This window comes from Hordeum vulgare, chromosome 4H, assembly GCF_904849725.1.
Source record: "Hordeum vulgare subsp. vulgare chromosome 4H, MorexV3_pseudomolecules_assembly, whole genome shotgun sequence".
NCBI classification, from domain to species: Eukaryota; Viridiplantae; Streptophyta; class Magnoliopsida; order Poales; family Poaceae; genus Hordeum; species Hordeum vulgare.
In genome coordinates, this window is record NC_058521.1 from 29,355,838 (window position 1) to 29,378,059 (window position 22,222).

Below are 22,222 nucleotides of genomic sequence, written 5' to 3' on the forward strand. Positions count from 1 at the left end.
ATCTCAATAGTATCGGCAGTTTCAGAAGCATCACGAGCATTGGCAGTAACTCTAGCAATATGAGCATCAAGGAACACCCCTAGTGGCACATCAAGCAAAGTAGTATCTCTAGCAGTATCAAGCATAGCATCATCAGGCAAAATAGCATCTCTAGCATCATCAGGCAAAGCAGTATCAAGCATAGCATCATCAGGCATAGCATCTCTAGCAGTATCAGGCATAGCATCTCTAGCAGTATCAGGCATAGCATCAAGCATAGTAGCATCATAAGCATCATCAAGCACAGGCGACATATCAAGATTTCTAGTAGGAGGTGATGTCGCAAACTTACTCATAACTGAAGGTGAATCAAGTGCAGAGCTAGATGGTAGTTCCTTACCTCCCCTCATAGTTGAGGGCAAGACTTTGGTTTTTGGATCTTTCAGATTCTTCATGGTGATCAGCAGATATAAATCCCAAGTGACTCAGGGAATATAGCAATACCTCCCCAGCAACGGCGCCAGAAAAATGCTGCTTAGCAGTCCCCGTCAACGACACTAGAAGAATGTTGTTGACGAGTCCCTGACTTGATGCCTTCACGACAACAGAGTCATAACTGCTCCCAGTTGCTCAACAATTAGCAATTGTCTTGCAATGGCCCACTAGCGCGTGGGTTCGCGGTAGTTTTCAAGGGTAGAGTATTCGACCCAATTTGTTGATTCGCCAGTCGGGAAGTGAGAGGATACTCTCGAGTATTAGCAGCTGAATGTGTCAGATTCAACCACACCTGAAAGATTAGTATCTGCAAGCAAAGTATCAGCAGCAAAGTAGTATGATAACAACGGTGTCAGAAACGATCTGTTGACAGCAGACTATTCCTAACTATCGTATCAATGGCTCCAGAAGTTGCCCATTGACGGAAATTGTCTTTTCCCGTCAACGACGAGCGAACCGGAATTGTAGCAGGTAGCAGCAGTGTAACGAGTAACAGTAGTGCCAAGGAACAGCAGTAGTGACAGCGGTAGCAAGTAGCAACAGTAGCAACTAGCAGCAGTAGCAAGCGACAGTAGTAACAGTAGTAGCAACGGTAGTAACAGCAGTAGCAGCAAGACAAGTAACAGCAGCAGTGGGACGAACTCGTAGGCAATGGGTCGGTGATTCATTTGATGATATTCATCATGCAACAGTTATAACACGGAGAGATATGTGGCTAGCTCACGTTCGTCAATGTGATGTAGGCATGCATTCCGTGTGTAGTCATACGTGCTTAGGGAAAAGAACTTGCATGACATCTATTGTACATCCCTCCCGTGGCAGCGGGGTCCAAAAGCATACTACAGGATATTAAGGTTCTCCTTTTAATAAAGAACCGGAACAACGCATTAGCACTTGGTGAACACATGAACTCCTCAAACTATGGTCATCACCGGGAGTGGTTCCGGTTATTGTCACTCCGGGGTTGCCGGGTCATAACACATAGTAGGTAACTACAACTTGCAAGATCAGATCTAAAACACACATATATTGGTGACAACATAATAATTTCAGATCTAAAATCATGGCACTCGGGCCCTAGTGACAAGCATTAAGCATGGCAAAGTAGTACCAACATCAATCTCAGAACATAGTGGATACTAGGGATCAATCCCCGTCAAAACTAACTCGATTACATGATAGATCTCATCCTACTCATCACTGCCCAGCGAGCCTACGAATAGATTACTCATGAACGATGAAGAGCTTCATGGAATTGGAGAAGGAAGAAGGTTGATCATGACGATGGCGATGATTTCCCCTCTCCGGAGCCCAAAACGGACTCCAGATCTGTCCTCCAAATGAAGAACAGGATGTGGCGGCGCCTCCGTATCGCAAACGCGATGAAATCTTCTCTTCTGATTTTTTTTCTGGGTGAAAGTGAATTTATAGAGCTGAGATTGGGGGCGGCAGAGCCACGTGGGCCCCACAAGCTTGGTTGTCGCGGCCAGGGGGTAGGTCGCGGCAACAGGGCTTGTGGCCCACTGGCCCATGCCCTCCGGTGGATCTTTGCGCAGGTATTTTTCATATTTTCCAGAAAAATTCTCCGTAAATTTTCAGGACGTTTCGAGAACTTTCATTTCTGCACAAAAACAACACGATGGCAATTCTGCTGAAAACAGAGTTAGTGTGTTTTAGTTCCATTCAAATCATGCAAATTAGAGTCCAAAACAAGGGCAAAAGAGTTTGGAAAAGTAGATACGATGGAGACGTATCACACACTCATAATTAGTTTTTCATATGTGTTTGGTAGCACACTTGTAATTCATTTTTATTTAACATGTTTCATGTTTATTCTTGTTAAGTTTAGAAGATAATTCTTCTTTCCATGAATATTAATTAAACACTCTCATGTGGCCTTTATTATTTAGAAAAACAACATGGCACACTCTAGTTTGTGGATAGGCTTCTGTGACCATTGGTAGGGATATGGATCAGATAAAGGCAACGTGAGCACCAACCAGGTAATTACGATTACAAAAAATATACATGAGCTAGCCTTGCAAACATCCATATATCTAACCATTAATTAATAGTTCATGATTTGAAACCCTTGCGAGGCATACGTACCAGCTGATCCGCCTTCTCCAGCACCCGTTGTGCAGGAGACTGATATGTCTCCAACGTATCTATAATTTTTGATTGTTCCATGCTATTATATTATCTGTTTTGGATGTTTTATATGCATTAATATGTTGTTTTATATTATTTTTGGGACTAACCTATTAATCTAGAGCCTAGTGCCAGTTTCTGTTTTTTCTATGTTTTTGAGTATTGCAGATAAAGAATATTAAACGGAGTCCAAATGAAATAAAATCTCCGGAATGATTTTTCTTGGACCAGAAGAAACCCACAAGACTTGGACTAGGGGGCAGAACACCTGCCGAGAGGCCACAAGCCTACAGGGCGCACCCTAGGGGGGTGCCCCCTGGCTTGTGGGTCCCCTGCAAGTCTCCTAACCCTATTCTTCAGCCTATAAATTTCCAAATATTCCATCATCGCTAAAGGGAGCCACGAAAATACTTTTCCGCCACCGAGAACCTATGTTCCCGTGAGATCCAATCTGGGAGCCTTTTCCGGTAATCTGCCGGGGAGGGAATTGATCATGGAGGGCATCTTCATCAACTCCATTGCCCCTCCGATGATGCATGAGTAGTTCACCACAGCTAGTAGCTAGATGACTTCTTCTCTCTCTTTGATCTTCAATACCATGTTCTTCATGATCTTCATGGAGATCTATTCGATGTAATACTCTTTTGCGGTGTGTTTGTCGAGATCCAATGAATTGTGAGTTTATGTTCAGATTATCTATGAATATTATTTGAATCTTTTCTGAATTCTTATATGCATGATTTCATATCTTAGCAAGTCTCTTCGAGTTATTCATTTGGTTTGGCCAACTAGATTGGTAATTCTTGCAATGGGGGAAGTGCTTAGTTTTGGGTTCAATCTTGCGGTGTCCTCACCCAGTGACATAGTAGGGGTAGCGAGGCACGTATTGTATCGTTGCCATCGAGGATAAAAGGATGGGGTTTTCAACATATTGCTTGAGTTTATCCCTCTACATCATGTCATCTTACTTAATGTGTTACTCTGTTCTTCATGAACTTAATACTCTAGATGCAGGCAGGAGTCGGTCGATTCGTGGAGTAATAGTGGTAGATGCAGAATCGTTTCGGTCTACTTGACACGGATGTGATGCCTATATGCATAATCATTGCCTTGGATATCTTCATAATTATTCGCTTTTCTATCAATTGCTCGACGGTAATTTGTTCACCCACCGTATTATTTTCCTTTATGAGAGAAAACTCTAATGAAACCTATGGCCCCTGGTTCTATTTTCCATATTATACTTTCATATCTATAAGCCAAAAATACCAAAAATATCTTGCTGCAAATTATTTACTTTTGTTTCCCAATCTTTTATATCTATCTCCATCAGATCTCACCCTTGCAAATAACTCTGAAGGGATTGACAACCCCTTTTTAGCATTGGGTGCAAGTGTTTGATTGTTTGTGTAGGTACTACGATTGGGGCCTTGCTTGTTCCTCCTACTGGATTGATACCTTGGTTCTCAACAAATTAAGGGAAATACTTATCTACTTTGCTGCATCACCCTTTCCTCTTCAAAGGAAAACCAACGCAAGCTCAAGAAGTAGCAGAGACACGTGACGTGGACGTGCTCAATCACGAGCCGATCATGTCACGTCAGTCTACCATCAAGGCCCTGCAAGAGTTGAATGACTCCCTCGAGAAGGAGAAGGACAACATTATCAATGACAACGCAATGTCTACCATAAGATTTTCAATTTCGAACGTCAGTTTGAGTCGCTGAACCTCGAGATAAGCAAGATCAAGAAGGAAATACAAGTCCTGAAGAAGGAGAATACTCAAATGAAGAGGAAGAAAGCCCATTACCTCATGGAGGCACAAATGAATAGGAATAAGCTCCATGAGCTTAAGTTAGTCCTTAGAGGAAACTAGTTAGTGTTGAGAGGGGCAGATAGATACATGTGAAGTTGCTACTTCTCTTTTGTGAATTTGGTATACTATGTTTAGTTTGTGAATTGTTGATAGGTTTAGAATATGAAGCTGGTAGGATCTTTTGTGAATTGCTGAAACTTTTAGTTTGTGAAGCTGGTAGTATTTTTTATTAGCTAAATATGACAGCGTCGGCGTGCAACTCTGTCCAACGTCATAGGTATTCAAAATAGTGTTGGTGTCGTCTCCAACGCCACCACTATATTCTAACAGTGGCGCCATATTGGTGGCATCGCGTGTCCACGCCAGCAGGCCCCTTTTTTCCATGTCATATCTAGGCTTTTCTACACTAGTGCAAGTGGAAGTGGGAGGACTAAGGTCTTGGCTAAGAAGTCGGGGCAGAAAAGTCAAAGAACAAGATTTGTCAAAGCCGTTGTGCACCCTTCCACTCCAGAATATTCCGATGATGAGGAAGAAGAGGAAGAGGAGGTCCCAGCTGCTAACCCTCCACCTTCCAAGCAAAGGAAGCTCATGAAGGATGCCATGTCTATAACGCCTGCTTCAAAGGCAAAGCCCTCAACTCCCAAGACCAAGCCAGCTGCGCAAAAGGCGACCATCACAGACATTCTTGCTACACAAAAGAACAAGAGTTCTACCTCCAGAGATGTTGGAGAGGAAGATGAGGAGATTGTTGTTTTTTAGGAAACTCAGACCTCATATACGAGATAATAATGATGACCATCGAGTGGCAGACAATATGAAGGAAAGGAAGGATCAATGTCTCAGGAGATGGAGAGACAATGATCCCTATGCACTAAGGAGAAGGACTGATGTTGATGCTAGATTTCACACCAAGGATTAGCATGACTTCTATGAGATTGTTTTGCTTGACAAAAGTCGAGCTGTCAATGACATGAGATACGTTGATTCTAAGTTCATCAAGCCAAATGAAGACTACTTCCCTCATGTCCACCAGAACTTCAAGATGATTGGCATTGAAGAGTTTGTTGGCAGAGAGATGACTGCCTGGAATGATGAGATTATCATGCAATTCTATTCAACTACTCATTTTTATCCTGATGGAAAGATAATGTGGATGACCTAAGGCACAAGATACCAGTCAACTATTGATGAGTGGGCTACCATCTTAGGATCCCCAAAGGTGCAAGAAGGTGATATGAATGTGTCCTCTGAATCAAATATGAACCACAACTCTATGTCAAGCATGTACACACCAATCCCCAAGGATAATCTGAAGACCCACAAGCTTGGATCTGTCTATTTTTTGTAAGCTGATCTTCCTACCTCCAACACTATATTGAGGCACACCCTGATGCCCAAATCTAGAGATGACAAGATGATTCAAGGCTATTCCATCAACATGTTGCATCATGTGGATAGCCACACCAGGTTTAGAATGATGGATCTAATTGTTGAGAGAATCAAGAGAACCTGTTGGTTATAAGAGATATTGTGGATATGCTCCCTATATCCACATTATTATCAACTCCAAGATTGGAAAGAGCCAATATCTACTTGATCAACAACACTTGCCCCTCCAGCCAGACTTTGAGGATAATATTGTGGTGATGGATCCTTCTCATCCCACTTTATCAACTGCACATGCTGATATAGAGGCTAAGGCCCAGGCACAGGCAGCTAGAGCCATTAGTGCTCCTTTGTTGAAGACAAAAGGTGAACAAATGGCCTACCTTGTTAGCACCATCCAAAAAATGGAGAAGAACATCTCCGAGCTGCTGAAGAACCAGAAGAGCCTAGAAAGGATAATGGAGACAAAATTTCATGACCTTGATGTCAAGGTGACTGAGCTGAATACCACGGTCAATCAGCTGAAGCAAGAGGTATATGGAGTTCCATTGCCGAGCTCAAATGATGAGGATGAGAGCCCCACATTGCGAATACAAACTCAGTTCAGGACTCAGACTCGATTTGTTGTTGTGCCTGCTCAGGATGGGATACCCTTAGTGTCTGCACTTGTTGCTACTTCTATCGTGCCTCCATCAACACCTCGAGTGTAAACTCCACTAGCCTAGAGGACTTCTACTGAAGCATTTGCGAGTGCACTCTTATTGACTGCTTCCACGACTACCGGAGCTGCTTCGTCACCCCATGGAGGAGACCATGCACATAGTGACGTCCAGCTCTATACCTTCAAGCTTTTTGGTAACTTGTTGCCAAAGGGGGAGAGGTTGTATATATCATAGGGCTTCAAGAGAGAGAGGGAGTGTGTGATGCATTTTAGTTGCTCTTCTCGATTTTAAAACATTTGGCCTACTTTTGTTTGTATTAAACTTCATGGTGTTTGATCATACACTTTGTGATTGATGTTGTTATTTCCTATCCTTGTGATATTCATATGATGATCATTCACTCATGCTTTGTGTTACGTGCATTATAATCCACTCATATCGCTTATTCGCACCACCAAGATGTATGTGACATGGAAGAGTGGCCCGTGATCCTAATCGATTGTGCATTTGCATTCAAACACAAAATTCAAAATAATGAACAAATTTAGGGGAAGCTCTTGTTTATCACATACTTATCAAAGTGACGATGCTATACAATGATTATATTCTATGTCGAAGCTTTAATCTATATGTTGTCATCAATTACCAAAAATGGGAAGATTGAAAGCACAACTTCTCCCTAGGTGGTTTTGGTAATTAATAACAACACATATTTCATTGTACTAACGATTCTATCAAGTATATTTCAGGAAAAGTTCAATGAATGGATTGGCAAAGGATTGTGAGGAGACCCCATAGATGCGTGGAACATCAATTGGCAATAAGCTTCAAGACTCTACATTTTGCATTGTGTGAGATATCACATTTTAGTCCATAGAAAAGCTAATACTATTAAAAGGGGATGAGGTATCTATAATGATCTCGTTGCTCAAGTGCTTAGAAATTAGCCACCAAAAACCCTCATGGATTCTCCCACAAAATATTTTGTCCAAACCCCAAAGCTCAAATCCGATGCCACCAACTATTCCAAATCGGCCATATCGAGTTTTTTCTTAGACATAATCGAGAGCAAAACTCTAACCTCTCGGTGACACTAAGTCCCATTTCGGTGCAAACGAAATCTAGTGACCAACTCCCTGGTATCCATTTGCTAGAACTCGGAATGTCCAAGTCTTACAACTCAGTGCCACCGAGTTTGTGTAACTGTCTAGGCCAGCCAAAATCGGACTCACCGAGTTTTATATATCAGTCTCATCGGAACGCCAAAAGTTGTCACATTTTGCACTAGTCGGTATAATCGAGTCTTTACTTCGGTTCCACCGAGTTGGGCAATAATGTTTGACCGGTTGGATTTTTGGAGATGCCTATATATACCCATCCACCTCCCTCTCTTCGAAGAGAGAGCACTCAGAACAAGCCAACACTTGCCCCATCCATTTTCTGAGAGAGAACCACCTACTCATGTGTTGAGATCAAGATATTCCACTCCAACCATATGAATCTTGATTTCTAGCATCCCCAAGATGCGCTTCCACCCAACCAATCTCTTCTACCAAGCCAAATATGTGAAACAATGATTGAGTGTTGAGGAGACTATCTTTTGAAGCACAAGAGAAATGAGTTCATCATCCATACCACATCTATTATCTTTTGAAGAGTGATGTCTCTTAAATTGATTAGATGTCGCTTGGGAGCCTCCAACTTCCTGTGGAGTTGAACCAAGAAGTTTGTAAGGGCAATGAGATCGCCTACTTCGTAAGATCTACCCCGAATGAGGCTCGTCCTTCGTGGACGTAAGCCATGGTGGAATAGACAAGGTTGCTTCTTCGTGGCCCCCTTGTGGGTGGAGCCCTCCGTAGACTCGTGCAGCCGTTACACTCCATGGGTTGAAGTCTCCATCAACATAGACGTACGATAGCACCAGCTATCGGAACCATGCCAAAAATCTTCGTGTTAGCTTTGCGTTTGATCTTCCTATCCCTACACTCTACTTACATGTGAATGTCTTTAATTTTCATTGATATACTCTTAGACTTGCATATGTAGGGTGTGCTTGACTTGGTATAATTGTTAAAACTTGCCAACTATTAAAATTAGGAAAAAGGTAAGTTTTTATTTGATCAAGTAGTCTAATCATCCCCTCTCTAGACATACTTTGGATCCTATAGTAAAACCGCATTCCCTTTCAAATTGGATATTGTGAGAAAAACGTTTTGACCGCGTTTGATTTTTTGTTGGCTCAACTGGGCCTACCGCCCATGCTCAACAAAATCATGTGCGTTCATAATAATTGCCCCACCTCGCTCCCATAAGTTGATTCTCATTAATTTATACTCTAAATAGGATTTTTACAAATCTCTATTTTAATTTTAATAATAAAGCACATGGTGCTTCTGTCCGTACGTGGTCGCATACTTTTTACAACAAAGTCCATCTATTTTTTTATGAGTAAACCTTCAATCCTTTTTAAATTGGATATTCTCAGAAAATGTTTTGACCGCGTTTGATTTTTTGTTCGCTCAAGTGGGCCTGCCGCACGTGCTCAACAAAATCGTGTGCATTCATAATAATAGTCCCACCTCGCTCCCAAAAGTTAATTCTCATTAATTTATATATGCTCGTAGATTATCTGTAATGTCAATTAGCCTCCCAACAGACTGCCATGAAAGATAACAATGAGGAGCAACAATGGGTCCTCGGACTAGACAACGAATTAACCCAGAGAATGATAAAGGCAACGAATTAACCCGTGACGGCTTCGTCATTCTTAAGATGTAATGCGCGCGGGCCAGGCTTAGAGCGTGTCAAACTCATCACTACCTCATAAGGGCAGACCATAGCATGTTACACAAAAGCGGTACTTTCTCGAGTATATGTGAGTGTTTATGAGCATCTGCATTGTGTTGTGTTAAAAAATGATAAGTGTGCCGAGGGCGAGCTCATCACCTTGAGATAGGCCATGTTCGAACAAGTTTTAATTGAGGTAAACCATGTGATCTTTGTGACTGGGGGCGGAAGGATAGATGACATCATCAATGTGATATCTCATTAGGTGCACACAATATTTGTTTGGGAATCGTTTCCCACCCCCTGACGCGTGTGGGCCCTTGCAACATTTTTCCCATCCACGCGTTTCTCTGGTCAATAGATACAACATTTTTCGTTTAAATATGTTGTAACCAGCGTCATTTTTGCTGCAAGCGTTTTTTTACTATTTTTTGTCTCAGTAAAAAAGCTGCATATACGTTTGGTTGCAACTCCAGTTCGTCGGATTTTTCGTTACAATCGATGTTTTTTACTTTTTGCTACAATCGTGTTAATTTTTGCTACAACCGGCATCATGTTTTGCTACAACGATTCACTAAAAAAGTTACATACACGTCACGTAAATATTTGTTACAATCGACGTTTGACTTTTGCTACCACGTAACATCAACTTCGTTTTTTTGCTACGATCACGTAGATATTTTTTTGCTACAAATTTTGTTTTTTGTTGCAACCGTTGGAAAAAATGCTGCATCACATCGAAATTTTGCTACATAGAAGAAAAAATGTTGCATGCGGATCCAACGGTGCAGAAGACGCGGGGTTGGTGGATCCTACGGCTTGCGCGCGGCCGGCCAAAAGTTTGGGCCGACGCGCCGGCGCAGATCAGTCCCCTATTTGTTTTCTCTCGTTGCAACAATGAGGCATATTTGCTAGTAAACATGAAGGTGGATTGTTTCACGCCGAGTTAAATTGAAGAGGTAAAACATTGTAAGAAAAAACTATAAATGTGTAAATATGTTTGGCTTGAATGAAACTAGTGCACCTTATATCTTGAAATGTCTATACAGTTCACACAAAGCTGTAGTCGAAGATGAAAGGCGCCGAGAACGAACAACTCTATTTCATTCTTCCGGTACCTTCTAAAATAACCTGAAATAAGTTGTCCCATACCCAGCTTATTCTAAAAGCCCAATCAAATATATTTTTTTAAAGCCTACTAATTAAGTCTTTATTGCTAGGCTTTTAGAAAAATATTTTTAGTTAGGATTCTAGAAAAATATTTAGCTTATTCTGGAAGTAGGCTTTTAAGCTAAAACATCTAAAGTTTTTAATGATATATTTTTTATAATACATGTTTATCATTAAGTTGGTCAGATTGATGACCTAGGTACACGTGCCGGACTTATAAACTGAGATGGAGGAAGTATTAGATAAAAGAACAATAATTACAGCCACAACAATTCGCAACGAAGCCCAGCCAAGCATCATACTCCTCCACAACGCCTAACCAAGCACCAAACTCACCTCCTCCAGATCTGGGATGGGAGCCACACGACTTTAATTCACCACTAAAACAATAATTTCCCTCACGTTAGAAGCAGAGAGTGGCGAGCGCTCTAGAAACCAAACAGAGTTGTCACAGGAAACGTGCACCGAAGGAGGATTGCGCAGCCAAATAATAGTTCTAATAATCATGGGCAAAAAACTGCACAAATAGAATAAACAAGGTAACAGTTCCATGAGATAATACGACGGGCATGAACATAGAGCTGCATGCTCAGCATTCATCGACCATTGGGAAAAACAGCAAACCTCGCCGACAGCAACATTGAAAGATGATTACAGGATAAACTCTGGAAAAGCATTGTGCTCACAACCAAACATCGCGCTCAGGGGAAACAACTAACACCCACACGAACGACAGCTTCCAACAGAAAATCTTTGGATAACTTACCTTTCCCCTGACATTATAAAGCATGCATTTAAATAGAACCAGAAGCCCATGGAAATTCTGCCTTTGCTCAGTACCCTCGCCCACGAGCCATTCTTCCCCGAGCCCTTCCATATCCCCTTCCGCCCTCGTATCCCCCCCTCCCAACAGGAGCTTGGTCATATCCCCTTCCGCCTTCGTATCCCCTTCCAGCAGGGGCTTGGTCATATCCCCTCCCACCTCCGTAGCCCCTTCCAGCGGGAGCTTGGTCATATCCTCTTCCACCTTCGTATCCCCTACCACCTGGAGCACCACCACCCCTGCCGCGTTCATATCCTGGATGCAGAAATATACATCAAGGGGTAGCATGGCAAAACTTGCTTGGCATTTCTATATGCCACATTAAAGAACAAAATGAACAGAAAAAGTACCCATTTATCTCAAAGAGCTCATATGGTCGTAATAATTTAGGGCAACACTAGACGATTTAAATGGTAAACTAGCAGGTAAACAGAAGAACATCTCGAAAACAAGCTAATACACTACTTGGATACGCTGGAATCTTTTACGCTGTAAACAGGTACTCCATCCGTTCATAAATACTCCCTCTGTTCCTAAATATAGGTCTTTCTAGAGATTCCACTAGTGGACTACATACGGATGTATATAGACAATACTTTAGAGTGTATATTCACTCATTTTGCTCCGTATGTAGACCCCTAGTGAAATATCTTTAAAAACTTGTACTTAGGAACAGAGGGAGTACAAGTCTTTTTAGAGTTTTCACTAGGAAACTACATACGGATGTATATAGACATATATTAGAATATAGATTCACTCATTTTGCTCCGTTTGTAGTCTCCAAGTGGAATCTCTAGAAAGACTTATAATTAGGAACGGAGGGAGTACAAAAGTATATTCATAACAGTTAATTCATCAGATCCACAATCACATGAAAGTGGCATTGCTGCATGTGAAGAATACTGGGATGCATGAATTATTTACATGATCAACATACATTTCTTTTAAGCATGCATGGCAAGACTTCTATGGCTCATGTTATAAAGGCTGAAGAGCATCTAATTATTGAATACCAGATCAGAACATAAGTTAAAGTACTCAATCAGAAAACACAAGTATGTTATAACAGGTCATACCCCCACGGTAACTCCAATTGCCTCTTCCACGCATACCACCCCGTCCTCGGTTATATCCACCATTTTCTGGTTCAAGAAATCAACTAAGCGTCCACATAACATTAAATAAGTAAGATCAGCAATAAAAATGTACAAGCTATCCTTATATACCTTGGTAGTTTCCTTGTCGGCCTTGGTTGTAGCCATATCCACCACCATACCCACCTTGATTATCGTAGTACCCACCATCTTGGTTGTATCCGCCTTGATTATCGTAGTACCCACCATCTTGGTTGTACCCGCCTTGATTGTATCCACCTTGGTTGTACCCACCTTGGTTATACCCGCCTTGGTTGTTTCCATATCCGCCATAACCTCCTCTACCCCAACCCCTACCACGCCCACGGCCCCTTCCTCTGCCACGACCCCGCACATAGGAGTCTAACAAAACAACAATTAGGATAAGTTTGAACAACTGAAAAACAAAAACAAGTGCGGACTATCAATATTATACCTTCATAATCAGATGGTTGTTGGCGAGGTTGACGCATTGGTGGTGGTGCCTGCTGGAGGCGCTGCTGTTGCCTGGGCTGGTCAACATAAGTTGGGCTTTGATACCTACAAAAAAATGTATTAATATTCCAAATGTATATCATGGTTCCTGCACAAATATGTTCTTATCCTAATAAGAAAAAAACAGACATGCATCCAACTTAGGCTGCGCTTGGATTGGGTGTAAGATAAATACGGAGGTATTTTGTTACATGTGTAACTTACTGGTCAATGAGCAATTTCGGGCTGGAAATGAAACGACCAACTGAGGCATGTATCTTTTACGGAAGTATTTCAAACGAAAACGCTGATCCAATCAGGCCCTTACCCTGGGGAATTTTGGTCCAGCTCTACTGGAGACAAAGTAATTGAAATCATTGAAACATGGCGAGTCATCTCCAGTCTGCAGAATGAGTAACCATTAGAATAAATTAGAAATCTCGGTGCCGCAGAAGTTTATGTGATAATAGGATGGTAGAAAGAAAAGAGAAACTTAACGGGACAAGGCCTTCTTCAATAGGTTCCCAGACATCAGTTATGCTGACAGAGCTGATGTTAGTATCTTGGTACAACCCGGGAACTCTTTTCTGTTTGTCAAGAAATATATCAAATGTGGTTCTGCATAATGGGACAAAAATGAGAAAATAAAACAGAAGAATTACCTTGATAATCTCTGTGACAGCAACAGACTTACTGATTGCCTGTCCCATGGCTTTCAGAACAATCTCTTTAATCTTCCGATCCTGATTCAAAATATTAAACATGAGTCATAAAGAAAACAATGGAAAGGAAATCATAGTTAAAACTACCAATGCCAGTCAAGTTATTAGATAACTGGTTTGCGAAACTAGCAACAAAGTAGACATGAACTTTTGAATCTTTCACACTCAGCATCAAATTCAGCACCCACCCCTTCACCGAGATCTACCACAGCAGCCCACAACCAAACACTGTGTAAATGCAATTGACTGCATCCAGGGGTGCTAAGTGACACGAAACTGCATGTTTTACAACTAAACTCCAACTGCAATCAGCACCCATCATGGAGTTCCTCCACAATCTCACTGCCATTTGACATTGTTTTTCCAGGGAAGGCATTACTAGCAATTGAAGACCACAAATCATACAAAACATCCCTACATTGCTGAATTTACATCCCCGATATGTAACCAAAACCCGCACATCAGATTGACGCATTAAACCTGACAATCTCGGCCAAGGGCGGATACATGTAAATCTCGATATCCGTCGCATCAAACCAGATTCACAATGAGTTCAGTTCTACTGACATACTGATTCAAAACAATGACAAACAGGTATCCGTTTGTGCAAATATCACGCATCAACACAGAACTCGCGCGTCAGTCAACGCGCTTCCAGACGCAACCGCGCGAATTCAGCGCGACCTCGGCATCAATCAAACAAGACAAAACCAGCCGCACGAACCACTCCGCCTCCCCGGAAGCCAGAAGGGCGGAAACGCGCCGCGGCCTCGGGGCCGTTTTCCGCCGCCGACACGGGCCGAACCGAACCAGCGCGCACGCGAAACCGACGGAACGGGAGGGGAGCGCACCTGGAGGAGGGACGTGGCGTAGGAGACATAGTTGCGGATAAGCCCCTGGGCGGTGATTCGGATCTCGTTCTCGGCGATGGCCGACTCGGGCCGCGGCCGCTCCACCCTCTGGTACCGGTCCATCTCGGGGCCTGGGCGCCGGCCGCCGCTCGTCGCCCGGCGGGGGGTGGTGGGGAGGGAAGGGGAGGGGGAGGGGGGATTGGTTTCGGGAGGGGGATTTGTGAGGGTGCGGCGCGAGGTGGGGCGGTGGTGGTGAGGGAGGGGCTAAAACCCTAGGCGGAGCGGAGCCAACGATACGTGCGCGCTCGTGGGGCGGAGGGCTCGGGTTGCACGAAACCGAGGGTCTCCTCCTTTATTTTTCTACCACGGGAGAGAGGAAAATGAGAGAAAGTGGAAAAGATCGCTCCGGGAATCGGCGGCTCCTTCGGACTTCTGGTTCTCCCGTCTTGGGCCGTTTCCGGGGCCGGCCGTAGGTTCAAGACCCTCTCTGCAGGCTCGGTTTTTTCCCTTTTCTATTTGTGGACGATGTCCGTATTGAGTTTGTCTCAAAAAAAAATATTTAAAAAAAATATTACACAGAAATATATATATATTTACCTAATAATAAAGAGGCTATCGCTTCCGTCGGAAAACCCATCGAGGTGATTTTACAAAAAAGCCTTTACTATTTATGACATTAAACTTGTAGTATATATTAAATGTTTTTTAAAATACTTATATCTTTTAAACCGTAACTCCAAATTCAACATATTATATATGGAATTTGATTAGAAAAATATGTAGAATTTAAATATGATATTATTTTATCTGTTAAACGTTTAATAAAAATACTATCTAGGTGCAATCTTAATAAATAAGTCATTATTCGTCTTTCTTTCATACCGGTACTTATCCGGGTTGGGGATGAACATGTCAACAAAATCAGGACTACAGATGAAACTGAAGGTCACTTGACTGATTCTTTGTACGTATTAAATCTACATGCAAGCCGTGTTAAAATAGAAGACCTGTGAAATTTTAAACTGCATTTTTATAGGATAAGACCATCTTTATTTGTGTCGTAACTACAAATTCTCAGATTATAGACCATTTTTTATAAATTAAGAGCGTGTGGTATTTCTTTTTCCCGTTGCAACGCATGGGCCCTTTTGCTAGTACGATAATAATGAGTGCATCAAAACAATTTTCTTCTTTGGTGAACAGCACGTTTGCCTATTCCTTAATGAGGCACTGCATGAGCCAACCCTCCTCCCCGAAATCCTCTCGACCATCCATACCTTTCACCGTTCCCTCCTTACAAAACTTGCATGCCCAAATGTTCCTGTGCGGTCTATATTCGCTCCATTAACTCCTCCCACCGGCCATTGGCTTCGGCCGAGGCTGATGAACCATTTCCATTCGTGATTGACGATGGGCACCCTCCAGTTCCCATCGGTAATCATCCTCGCGCTCCTCTTCTCCTCGGCTTTGGCGCTTACCGCTGATGAGGCGGCGACCATCGCCCGCCGCCAGCTGCTCGCCCTTGAGAGGAAGGGTGACCACGTTCACATCGACATAGACATCAACATCAAGATCAGCAACCCTCGCCTCCGCACGGCACACACGGCCTTGACGGCGCTCAAGCATGCGCTCTACTCGGACCCCAAGAACTTCACAGGGAATTGGGTTGGGCCTGACGTCTGCACCTATAATGGTGTCCTCTGTGTCCCGGCGCCGGACGATCCGTCTAAGAGCGTTGTGGCATTGGTGGACATGAACGGTGCGGACGTCGCGGGGCACCTGCCCAAGGAGATTGGGCTCATGACCGATCTCGCTGTGCTCCACCTCAACTCCAATCGCTTTTGCGGCATCATCCCAGAGGAGGTCAAGAACATGACGCAACTCTACGAGTTCGACGCTAGCAACAACCGTTTTGTCGGTCCATTCCCTGACGTGGTGATGCGCATCCCGAAGCTCAGCTACCTCGACATCCGGTTCAACGACTTTGATGGGCCCATTCCACCAGAGCTCTTCCTAAAACCTTACGATGCCATCTTCCTCAATAACAATCGATTCACCTCCGGCATCCCGGACACTATCGGCAAGTCCAAGGCTTCTGTGATCGTGCTCGCTAACAACGAACTGGGCGGGTGCATTCCCCGGACCATTGGTGAGGCCGCCGCCACACTCGACCAGTTCATCTTCATCAACAATAGCCTCACCGGTTGCCTGCCGGTGGAGGCAGGGCTTCTCGGCACCACCACAGTTTTCGATGTCAGCGGCAATGCGCTCACAGGGTCGATCCCGAGGACATTGTCCGGCCTGTCCAAGGTCGAGCAGCTTGATTTGTCACATAACAAGTTTACTGGGGAGGTGTCCAAAGATGTGTGTGAGTTGCCGGCTTTGGCAAACTTGTCTGTTTCTTACAACTTCTTCACAAAGGAAGACACCCAGTGCAGCATTGGCATGGACACGACATTCGAGGACGAAGCAAACTGCATGGGACAAACAAGACCATCACAGAAAAGTGGAGATGAGTGTGCTCCCATTTTGAGCAATCCGGTTGACTGCACTATGGTAGAACGTTGCGGATGGCCGGGCGGAGGCAAAAGTTCACCACCAGTGGCAGTGACACCAGTGCACTCAGCGCCACCACAAGTTTTTTCTCTGCCCCCACCGAAAGCATCCTCACAGCCGCCGCCAGTTCTTTCTCCACCACCGTCGAAAGCATCCCCACCACCGCCTCATGTTTCCTCTCCGCCCCCACCAAAAGCATCCCCACCGCCACCTCCCGTTTTCTCTCCGCCCCCACCAAAAGCATCCCCACCACCACCACCCGTTTTCTCTCCACCCCCGCCAAAAGCATCCCCACCGCCACCTCCAGTTTTCTCTCCGCCCCCGCCAAAAGCATTCCCACCACCACCTCCAGTTTTCTCTCCACCCCCGCCGAAAGCATCCCCACCACCGCCTCCAGTTTTCTCTCCGCCCCCGCCGAAAGCATCCCCACCGCCACCTCCAATTTTCTCTCCGCCCCCGCCGAAAGCTTCCCCACCGCCGCCTCCAGTTTTCTCTCCGCCCCCTCCAAAAGCTTCCCCACCGCCGCCTCCAGTTTTCTCTCCGCCCCCTCCAAAAGCTTCCCCACCACCGCCTCCAGTTTTCTCTCCGCCCCCTCCAAAAGCTTCCCCACCACCACCTCCAGTTTTCTCTCCGCCACCACCGAAAGCGTCTCCGCCTCCACCGCAATCACCACCACCGCCAATACTATATCCCCCGCCTCCGATAGAATCTCTGCCACCACTCATCCTTCCACCAATAATGGGTGTAAAATACCAATCACCACCACCACCGCAATTCGCTGGCTATTGATCTGTTTAGAGCATACATGTGTGTATAGTAGTTAACATTTGTTGTTTCAATATTGACATAGGAAAAATTGAGTGTTATACAAGCACAAAAACTTTACCACACTGTTTGAGGGTGTCGTTTTATTTTTTCCATATTTTTCGTTCCTTTCTTGGATTTTTATGCCTCTTATACAGGAAAACATAAAGTTTTCAACGTGTACTCGTCGTGAGCAGCGAGCCCAAGCGAGATACACATATCCTTCATTACCTAGCTTGTTTGTAGTGTCACGCTTGCCGAAGCTAGTACATATACAATATTGTAAAGTGTCACCAACTACACGCCTAGTGGAAACTGTGTGTGGTGACGAAATCACACTGTTAGAAAAGAAAACGAGGAGTTCGTGTCAGAAACACCATGACATTTCTAATGATGTCGAACGAGGCGGGCCGCACTATCACCTTGGTGCATTGCATGTCCATGAACTAGTGTGTGTTCTGCTACTAGGAAAGGAGCCCATTGGTGATGGCCGGCGGGACCCATGATGTCAGTAGCAACACATCATGGGAAGGGAGCGATGGCCAGATTTAAGGGACATGACGACTGGAGCATAGGCATGCATCGAGATGAGGGTGGCCCTAGGATGACACATGGGGAGTCGACATGAGCTAGGAGAGGAGGTGTATGGTCACACACGACCGTGACCTGGTGGACAAGGCAAGGGGGTCTCTGGTGCTGGGATAGAGGACGCGGGGTCATATTGCCTTCTCTTAAGTCATTGCTAGCGCACAGGGTCATGGAGGATGGCGGGCATGAGAAGGAAATGTCCTCAGGGGACAACTGTAAGGGGATGAGAGATATGAAAATCGTGTAAGCGATTGATGATGGAACAAAGGATTCTTCTTCCTCCATTTGATATTAATATTAGTCACAAACATAGATAGACACATAACCAACACAACAATAAAATAACCCAGACAAATATGTTGTATCTAAATAGCGAGCCTCGACGGTCATAAATTCTCTACATTCTCCTTGAGCCACGTCAACAAAACTAGTGTAGTTATTGGATATACTAGGCCATTTCATGGTAGCCATCTGATTCAGACGTTGAGAACCTATTCACGAAGTAGCACGTGAGCATGCTATAGCACACGCTTATAATTTTAATCGCTTACACATGGGGAGTCGACGTGAGCTAGGAGAGGAGGTGTATGGTCACACACGACCGTGACCTGGTGGACAAGGCAAGGGGGTCTCTGGTGCTGGGATAGAGGACGCGGGGTCATATTGCCTTCTCTTAAGTAATTGCTAGCGCACAAGGTCATGGAGGATGGCGGGCATGAGAAGGAAATGTCCTCAGGGGACAACTGTAAGGGGATGAGAGATATGAAAATCGTGTAAGCGATTGATGATGGAACAAAGGATTCTTCTTCCTCCATTTGATATTAATATTAGTCACAAACATAGATAGACACATAACCAACACAACAATAAAATAACCCAGACAAATATGTTGTATCTAAATAGCGAGCCTCGACGGTCATAAATTCTCTACATTCTCCTTGAGCCACGTCAACAAAACTAGTGTAGTCATTGGATATACTAGGCCATTTCATGGTAGCCATCTGATTCAGACGTTGAGAACCTATTCACGAAGTAGCACGTGAGCATGCTATAGCACACGCTTATAATTTTAATGCACTTTAAATCGATATGTGTAGGATTCCTACATCCTTCTTCAATACAATCCCCTCTAGAGAGGCCTCTTTTTTGTCTTAACACTTCAGGGTAATGGGATGTAACGCCCCGGACACACCCGCCGGCGGTCGTTACTCCTCGCGGGATCTAGACTGTCCCCATATATCAATACTAGTCTTTTATGCGCACTTTGTCCTCACTCATGCGCACCCGGGAACAACTTCTCGGTCGGTCACCCATCCTAGAACTACTCCAAGCCGAGCACGCTTAACCTGGGAGTTCTGTCCGAATGGGCTCCCGGAAAAGAAGGAATTCCTTATTGATATGAGTATTCTATCATCCCTAATAAGCCAGGCTATCACATACACCACCACTCGGAGGAACCGACGTCCTCGTCGTGCCACATGAGTGTTCCCTCTTGGTACAAACGTTTGTGCATCCAGTCCAGTACATGTACCATGTCGTGTGCCACGACGGGTCACAAACGTCATGAACAACATGACCGTACACCTGTCCGCAAACATATGTGTAACCGCGAGGGTCAGCTCTGATACCAACTTGTAACGACTAAGATGCGGTCCTTTCCTATTTAGGGTGCGATGCCCCAAAAATGGAAAGAAGCGCATCTATGCGTTTCGCAAGCAGGATAAACATAGCACATACATAATTTAAGAATGACAAATAGGGAATCGTTTGCCATCTCACATAGATAATATCAGAGTTTACATCCACACCTTTATTCACACAAGATAGTTCTGCTACGGACTACATAACATAAGAAAAGGCTATGCTATCCCGCATGCTTTCCCACGATCACGACCACGGCCTCAGTCTTCTGGATAGTTCACGTACAGGCGGTCGTTCTCCTCGTCGTATTGCCACGCCAGCTGCGTGCCCTCTGGATCACCTGCGTCAGGCGTACCTGTACCTGTTGCGGTGTTGAAGTAATCTGTGAGCCACGGGGACTCAGCAATCTATGACCTTGGTACCGAAACTAGTCAAGTTAATAGGTGATGAAGGTTCAGTGTTTAGGTTGCAGCATCCTAAGCATTTATGGTGGCTAACTTACGAAGATCAAAATAATAGTTGCGGTGGTCTACGCGGGTGGTCGAAGAATAGGCGATCACTAAGTGATCCAGAACACCTACCTACGTCAAACATAACCCCATCATGTTCCCGATCGAAGAGAGGTCTTCGAAGGGGACAGTCACGGTTACGCACACGGTTGACAATTTAATTAGAATTAGTTCAAGTTATCTATAACCGGATGTTAACAAATAATTCAAGTTGCCACATAACCGCGGGCACGGCTTTCCGAAAGATTAAACCCTGCAGGGGTGCTCCAACTAGTCCATCACAAATGGTCACGGGCCGCAAAGTAATCCTCTATCATGAATCCCGTGATCTCGTCGGATTCCTTAGAGGAAAACCTCAATTCCAGGGAGAACCAAAGCTTCAGCGTGATTCCTATACGGAAGATATATCGCTAAGGTAAGACAACACTAGCAGGACCTCCCGTCGTGTCGACGACCCCGATAAGAGCCGCTTATCTCAGTCTCAGGACACGACGGATGGGCTAGATGTCGGGATGGCTAAACCTCTCGGTGACCAGGGGGCCCCGGACATCGCTCAGGTGGGACCAACACTCATGAGGAGCACTGGCCCGGGTTGTTGATTAAAATCCTCGGGTAGCTATTCCCTATGCAAATTATTATTAGGTGATTAGCAAATTAAAACCAATGTTGGCTCCTGTCGGACAAGTCTTAACACTACACGATTTATCAAGGGGGTCCCCATAACAACCCCGAACGTGTTAGGAGCGATCGGTTATGGAATCAAACACCGGTAGACGAAAACTAAGGCGGCAATAACGGAACAAATCACCCGGCAAAAGGCTAGGCCTTCCATCATTTACCAAGTATATAGGTGCATTAAATTAAATAGCATTCTAAGCATAATGATATCAAATACTCATGTTATCACATGAGACAGCTGGCACCTGCAACTAGCAAAGCTATCATTAGAAGCTGAGCATGCCTACTTAGCCAAACAACATTAGCTAGGAGGGAAGGTGTGTTGTTTGGCTAAGTAGGCATGCTCAGCTTCTAATGATAGCTTTGCTAGTTGCAGGTGCCAGCTGACTCATGTGATAACATGAGTATTTGATATCATTATGCTTAGAATGCTATTTAATTTAATGCACCTATATACTTGGTAAATGATGGAAGGCCTAGCCTTTTGCCGGGTGATTTGTTCCGTTATTGCCGCCTTAGTTTCCGGCTACCGGTGTTTGATTCCATAACTGATCGCTCCTAACACGTTCAGGGTTGTTATGGGGACCACCTTTATAAATCATGTAGTGTTAAGACTTGTCTGGCAGGACCCAACATTGGTTTTAATTTGCAAATCACCTAATAATAATTTGCATAGGGAATAGCTACCCCGAGGATTTTAATCAACAACCCGGGCCAGTGCTCCTCATGAGTGTTGGTCCCACCTGAGTGATGTCCACGGCCCCCCTGGTCACCCAGAGGTTTAGCCATCTCGACGTCTAGCTCATCCGTCGTGTCCTGTGACTCAGATACGCGACTCTTATCGGGGTCGTTTGATACGTCTCCATCGTATCTACTTTTCCAAACTCTTTTGCCCTTGTTTTGGACTCTAATTTGCATGATTTGAATGGAACTAACCTGGACTTACGCTATTTTCACCAGAATTGCCTTGGTGTTATTTTTGTGCAGAAATCAAAGT

At 44.4% G+C, this 22,222-nt stretch overlaps 2 protein-coding genes across 2 annotated transcripts; one reads left to right on the plus strand and one right to left on the minus strand.

Annotated features, from left to right (window-relative positions):
• Positions 1–10,977: 10,977 nt before the first annotated feature.
• On the minus strand, positions 10,978–14,774 carry LOC123447696 (glycine-rich cell wall structural protein 1.0-like). Its single transcript, XM_045124328.1, has 8 exons — positions 14,450–14,774; positions 13,539–13,619; positions 13,375–13,463; positions 13,205–13,279; positions 12,839–12,942; positions 12,496–12,765; positions 12,346–12,411; positions 10,978–11,524 (listed from the first exon to the last, which is right to left on the minus strand). Exons 1-8 carry the CDS (start codon positions 14,570–14,572, stop codon positions 11,280–11,282), a joined length of 1,053 nt encoding a protein of 350 aa, XP_044980263.1. The 5' UTR covers positions 14,573–14,774; the 3' UTR covers positions 10,978–11,279.
• A 1,008-nt stretch (positions 14,775–15,782) lies between these two features.
• LOC123451102 (pollen-specific leucine-rich repeat extensin-like protein 1) lies at positions 15,783–17,872 on the plus strand. The gene has a single exon (XM_045128111.1). The coding sequence runs from the start codon at positions 15,860–15,862 to the stop codon at positions 17,792–17,794; it is 1,935 nt and encodes a 644-aa protein (XP_044984046.1). The 5' UTR covers positions 15,783–15,859; the 3' UTR covers positions 17,795–17,872.
• Positions 17,873–22,222: the final 4,350 nt, after the last annotated feature.